Source organism: Tupaia chinensis, unplaced genomic scaffold, assembly GCF_000334495.1.
Source record: "Tupaia chinensis unplaced genomic scaffold, TupChi_1.0 Scaffold000610_1, whole genome shotgun sequence".
NCBI lineage: Eukaryota > Metazoa > Chordata > Mammalia > Scandentia > Tupaiidae > Tupaia > Tupaia belangeri.
In genome coordinates, this window is record NW_006160129.1 from 3390377 (window position 1) to 3397239 (window position 6863).

Here is a 6863-nt window from a genome sequence, read left to right on the forward strand (position 1 = left end):
TGTGCATTTGGGCACTTGTGGATTCCTGACCAAAATCCCGAAAAGAGAAGGGACTGTGGTTTGGCCATCCTCCCTGGTGGGTGATTTCTCATTCTCCCATGCCCTCTGGCTAACGCATGCGCCCCATGGCAAAAATCTTAAAAATGAAGTCTGCTTCTCCCTGAGCATCCTGCCTTGCTAGGGGCAGGCAGCCTCTGCCCGATGCTCTCAGTCATGGGCAGAGGCACTGGGGGAGCTGTAAAGTGGGGGTGCCTGGCTGTCTTGCCTCTCTGCCCAATGTATGCGGCTCAGCGAGTCCTTGCTGTGTCTGTGTCTACACGCTGTGTGCCCCTTCATGTAGAGTACGTTTTGTTTTTTGGACAAGGTCTTGCTATGTTGTGTCCTCCTGCCTCAGCCTCCTGAGTGCCCTGTAGTCCCAGGGCAGGCCAGCACTGGCCCTGGGCATCCCATGTGCCTCTGCTTCTGAATATCAGTGCCTGCCCCCTCACGCCAGCATGGCTGGGCCTGACCTTTGGTAACAGTCACACTTAGAGTTATAAACTGCTTTCAGGTTCTCAGAGTGCTTTGACCTCTGTGACAGGGACCATATACCTCCAGCTGTGGGCCATGAGGAAGCATTTGCATCTCTGAGGAGCCCCTGTTTTCCTTTTTATCAATCTCACCTTGGTCACAAGAAGTCCAGTACTTTGGGGGCAGCTCCAAGCTCTGGACTTAGTATGAAAGATGGGACATTTCTCAGAAGAGCATCCATGACTCTAGCTGAGAAGGGAGGCCTTTCAGAGAAGCCCTGCATGGCACTGTGTCCCCGGTGGGTGGGGGCCTGAGGCTCAAGCTGCCTGAAGCTTCTCCTCTTTGGCTTCTCCCTATCTCTGTCCCTGCTGTGGGACCTTCCTCCTCCAGGTGTGGCTCCAGCAGCACCAGTGAGGAGACAGGAAGCCCCTCTGTTTTCTCAGCACCTGCTGCAGTCGTAGTGAGCACAGTCAGGGAGACCGCCCCCCCTCCGTGGTTTTCCCTGGCCCCAGCAGCCTCTAGCTGTGGGGCGGGGTCCCCTGGGCGGGCCCAGATTACTGAGCAGCCCCAGGTCCCCTCTGCAGTGGTGGCTGGTGGAAAGCCGTAGGGCTGCTCTGTACGCTGTTGCCTCCACCCTAGATGGTTTCTGACTGTGGCTGTAGGAGACTTCACAGGACTTTTTTTTTTTTTTTTGTCTGTTTTAGGTTTATTTCTTCTTCTGGGAGAGAGATTCCAACAGAGTCTCGTGCTGCAGTCTACTCCCAGCCTCGGCCAGCTTAGATCAGGAGAACGTGCTTGCACTCCCGGTGTACAGGGAGCTCTCAGGACGCTAACTGGGGACCTTCCCAGGCTGTCCAGAGTCACAGCACATGCATGTCTGCTGTCAGCCATATTTTGCTTGTGTTCATTAAAGACCTGATTCACGGGGCTTGCATCCCAGGCCTTTCTGGGGAGTTTCTAAAACCGCCAGCTGCAGCCTCTTTTGCTCCCACCCCGGGGTGATGTTTTCAGCGGGGAGGACTGGTCCTGAACATCGTCGGCTGCCAGCTGTGAGACCATCTCCCGAGGAGGCCCAACAGGCACAGAAGGGCTGGTACCTGCTTTTGTTCCCAAGGATGCTGCCCTTGGTGTGGGTGTGGGTAAAGCCAGAGGGCACCGGCTCCCACCCTTCCTAAGTGTCACCTGGGGTTCGGCTGCCATAGAACCCTATTGTTATTCTCCCCCACATCGAACCTCTTCTGATCAGGAAGAATAACCGTTCCTGCAAAACCTGAGTCACAATTCCACAGATGGAGGCTCACAGGGTCACCCGCTGCCCAGGCCACGGGAAGTCACCCCATGCCCAAGGCCACAGCCCTATATGCACCCACACTCAGGAGCTCCTTCTGTATTCTGGAGCAACCTGTGAACTCACCATCCAGTGCGAAGATGCATGTCCCCATGACAGCTCTCTGCCTTGGCCCCACTCTGTCAGGATTACCCTCTCACCCATTTTGCAGATAAAGACACCAAGAGGCTGTCGGTGGTCCCTGCCACACATCCCACAGATAAAACAAACAAGAGGAACAGAGAATGCTGCCCCATCACCCTACGCCCTAGTAAACTCAGCTCTCCCCAGAGCTCCCATTGGGGGTGCCCTACTGAATTGCCTGGGACTGGAGCACACAAAGGTATTCCTTCCAGTAACCACTTTCTCTCCTGGTTCCAACACAGGCCCTTCCCCTCCTCAGAGTGTACCATCTTCATGGCGGCAGAAGCAAATCACATATGAGCCGACACACACGGCCATGTAGCTCCAGGAACCAGTGGCCAGGATGCACACATGGGCACACTCACACCCCACAGCCACATTTGCTTCCTCCATGTCCCGGAGTCAGCCTACTCAGAGATACCTCCAAAGTGAGTGGGAGACACACACTTACCACTCCCTCCCCAATGGCAACTGGGCCTGGGGCACAGGGATACACACACCCAGACGAGAGCCAACAAAGGCAAACTGGGTGAAGTGAGAGTCTAGGGGAGGAAGCAGAACTTCACGATTCTAAGTCTTTAGGCACTGAGAATTTGAGGGAGGTGGGGCAAGGCGGTGGGAGGTAATGAAAATTCCCTCTGGATTTTAGAAACCGCATAGATGCCCATCTGTCTCACTGGCTTAGCTAAAACCAGCTTAGAGGCCAGATGGATGGATTAGGGGCCTCAGGAGGGTCCTCCCACCCCTATGTTGCCTTGAATCTCCAGACACGCATACACACATGCCTTTTCATCCAGGCCCAGGATCAACAGACAGACACACAGCGTCTGACAGTATTATCTTCAAGACCAGTCCTAGCAGCAGCTGGTAGTGCCCAAGGTGTATGCTGGGCCAAGCACTGCAGGAGACATGCTTTTACATGTAGCCCTCACGTGAATTTCTATTGTGAGGCTGGTACAATTGTTTTTTCCACTATCTAGCCAAGGAAACTAAAGCACAGAAAGGTTAAGCAACTTGACTGAGGCCACACAGCCAGGACCCGAATCCAGCTGTGTTTGACACTGACCCATAATACTGGAACTACCTCTCTTCTGCTCTTTTCAAGGCCTAGGGCGGCCCACTAGAATCCCCCCGCAGGATAGCATCCTATGAAAGGCTCAGGCCAGCCATAACTGGAACTGAGCACAGCAGCCCAAAGTGGCATGCCCTTGCTTATGTAGGCTATGCGATCTATTCGTGGAACATTCAAATAAAATGTCATCCTGCTCCACAGCAGGCCGTCACATCCCATTCTGCTCTGTTCTTTCTCTCCATCCTCTATGGCTGACCCAGATCCCTCAAGTCCTAGGTATTCAGCAGAAATTGCAGGCACTGAACAGAGGGGGAGGGAAGAACCCGGAAGGACAACAAAGATGGTGGCAAGACCTTGGCCTCAGGGACTCAGGCTGGCAGACTTTGCTTTAAATCCAGATGTGACCCCTCTCCTCCCACTCTCAGCCACTCCAAGGACCCCAGAGGCATAACACGCCAGGTCAGATCACCAGCAAACTGCCAGGTGACCGGCGGCCCCTCTCTGCTCCCTGCTCACTGGTCCGCTCAGACCAACTGTGTGTAGGCCACAAAGGCAAACCCCTTGGGCTCCTGGGGAGCTGGGTGTGTCTGCCTCTCTCCAGCCAGCCATTCTCTGCCTCTGCTCCTGCACCCCAGTTCTGCCTGCTGTTGGTGAAAGAAAGTAGGCTCGGCCACAGGGACAGGCCACTGCTCACCTAAGTCCATATCTGCAGCCTTGGGCCGGTGGGAGCAGGGCACATTCTTGAAGATGGCATCCAGAATCTTCTCTTTGACCTGAGTGATGGTGTCGCAGTTGAGGATCTTCACTGGGACCTCGGGGCTGTTGGCATTGTCTGGGCTGACACAGCTCAGGACCTGGGGAGTTGGGGAGAGGAGGCAGGTGGGTGAGGGCCACGGAAGGCTTCTGAGATTCCCAGCAGCAGTCCAGGGTCTGGGATGGGTGGGAGAGGGCGAGGCTCCAGCCCATCTGTGCTCCCACCACACCCACTGCCCATTCTTGTTCCCACCAGCAGGAAGACACCACAGGTCCCTTGTCCTTGCAGGAAAACGAGCTGCACACAGAGCTCCCCGTCAGAACACACTTCATTAAAATCCCGAGTTTTCAAAGGCAGCGATGTTCAGACGTGTGGAGGCCGTGAGGGAGAGTCTGTGACAGAATGCACACTAATGTGTGCACACACGCATGCTCTCTCTCACACGCACGTGCTCTCTCTCACACGCACGGGGAGGCCTTGTCTCAGTGCACACTCAGACTCTTCGCCCACCTGCCCCCTCCGTGTGTGTCAGTCTGCTTGATCACCCCTCCCAGACACACACTCACACTTGGAACCAATGAGAATCTGGCTCCTTTCTCAAAAGATTTCATCAGCTTCAATTTTTGTCAGGGGTTTCAGGCTGACTGGAGGCTGAAGAACCTATAAGAAGCTTAACATGTCCTTTGAAAACAAAAAGGTGCCCTTTTATAAAGAATCATTTTTTAAAAATTGCCAGAGAGTACATGTGCTCACCAGAGAGCGCCCGAGCCAGCGGGAACGTGAGAGAGCACGCCCCGTGTGGCTGTCACACCGCAAGCCCTTCTTCTCCTTCCCTCCCTCTTTTCCGGAATGGGGCACACATGGCTGGGGGGGTTTTCAAGCCACTAGGTCCTGTACTCAATTTGTGTAGTTGGACATGGGGCCTCCAACTGCCTTAACTACCCTGCCACCGTCCGGCCCCCTGAAAAGGCACCCTTTCAAAGTTGCAAGTTGAGTCTACCTGAGATTCCTTCCTGGCTCTGAACCAAAATGCTGTGTTGGGAGGGGAGGCGGCTGCATGTCTCTTCCATTTCTCTTTTTGGAATCAGTCAGAAGAGTTAAAACTGCTTCACTGAACTGTTATTTTTTCCCTAACAAGGTCTGGGCCAGCCCCAGCCCCAGCCCCATAACACAGTGGTCAGGTGCTGCCCCAAGGAAGCCAGTTCCCACATGGCCAACTGGGGTTTGAATCCTGGTTCTGTTGGCTTCATGCCAGGTGTGTATGCATGCCCAGGATCCTGACTGGAAAGAGAATTGGGGAAAGAAGGACTGTGGTGTGACCAGGCCCTGGTGGAGATGCTTTCTCTCTCTCTCATGTACAATACCTTCCAACATTAAACAAACAGGGCCAGCAGGTAGCATGATGGTTAAGGCATTGGACACTCCCACATGGCTGACTATGGTTCAAGTCCCAGACCCGGTAGCTTGCTTTCTCACTTTCCTTCTCTCTGTCTATCTTTCTCTGGTCAAATGATAATGAATTAATGAAAAAATAAAATGAAATAAATAATTCTTTAAAAAAAAATAACATGCACAATTTCTGGGCTTTCCTTTTAAAAACGTGCGAGGCTTTTCTCTTGCCATGCTCACAGTGGGCCCTCCCTTTACTGATGGCACTGTGTGTGCTGCTGGGTGGACCCCGTGGGCCAGGGTAGGTGCTGAGGGTCCAGGAGTGAGTGAGGGTACAAACACCAAGGCAGAGAGGCCTGGGCGTCCTGGGGTCTCTGCTGCCAAGCGGCCTGGCCACTGTACACGTACCCTGGCCCAGCTGCCTGAACCCTCAGCATACCTCTGTCCTTCTCGGAACCTTCACCCCGCCCTGCCCCTATAGCCATTTCCCAATCACTCCGTCTGGTTTGCAGAACCAGACAGCAGCCTCTCTCTTGGCCCATCCCCTTCCTGCTCCATGTGATGACGATCAGAACCCAGGCCCCTGGACACCTGCCTTTCATTAGCAGCTAGTTTGCTATGAGCTCCAGCAGGAACATATTTGTTCCATTAAGAAGGAGGAGAAAAAAAAAAAAAAAAAAACCTCTAAATCTATAGAAACCAAACTCTCACCCTCAAAATACCCTGAACTGAGAATGGCAGTGGAAGGCCCTCCAGACCGTGTGTTCTGTGTGTGCCTCTCCAGCTGTTCCAGACCCTTGTGCTGCTCTGGTCACCCCTCCTGTCCTGTCCTCTGAGTGAGATCTCCTGGCATTCCCACTAGCCCCAGGGGTTCCAGGTGGCCTCACATGAACAAGTCCACCCATGCTTTGGGGCAGGGGTCACCCTCCCAGAAAGCGGGGACCCCATAGGACAGGGGCCCTGAACACCGGCCAGGCCATAGCTCCACCAGGGTTCTCTTCCCTCATGCTTCTTGGCTGGTTTCTGAACAAACTGCTCGGTGTTTTCTCGGCCAGGGAAATGCCTCTCCAACTTCAATGTGAATATGATTACTCAAATGTTTGCTAAAACAGATTCTGATCCAGGAGGTCAGGGGTGGGAGGTGTTGAGATTCTGCTGTTTAACTGGCTCCCAGGGGAGCACCCGGATATTTAGCAGTATCCCAGATAGGCATCTAGTGCTCTAGCAGGCTCCCAGGTGAGCATCTAGAAATCTGTCAGGCCCCCAGCTGAGTGCGTAGGCCTGTAGCAAGCTCCGAGGTAGGCATCTAGACAGGCCTCCCAGTGGGCACCTCACTCTCCAGTAGGTTCTCAGGAGTGGCTGATGTTGGCTGTAGAGCACTCCCAGCTGCAGGAACCTTGGTCAGGCTGGCCCAAGTACAAGCATCAATCCAGTTCCCCACTCAACACAGGAGATGTACCCAGCTGCACTGGTTCCCCCTGAAGGCTCTCAAGCCTCTCTGTGACTGTCCCTCCTGCCCAGGACAAGGTTGCTATCTGCTGGCCCCAAGTGCTGTTGGCTCCTCCAGCCACTATGGAATTCCATGACTTCTCATCTTCCTAATCAATCTGCTCATCCTGGATCGTGTGCACACCACGCCCTACCTGCAGCAGATGACCCCACACGCT

The 6863-nt window shown here is 54.0% G+C and overlaps 1 protein-coding gene across 1 annotated transcript in view; it reads right to left on the reverse strand.

Moving 5' to 3' along the window:
* Positions 1 to 6863, reverse strand: part of LOC102467684 (plexin-A4) — a gene marked incomplete at its 5' end in the record, with an annotated part of 128583 nt that overhangs the window by 32870 nt on the left and 88850 nt on the right. The window contains one exon of the mRNA XM_006158849.2: positions 3748 to 3907. Within this exon, the coding sequence (XP_006158911.1) occupies positions 3748 to 3907 (160 nt within the window). The remainder of the gene's footprint in view (positions 1 to 3747; positions 3908 to 6863) is intronic.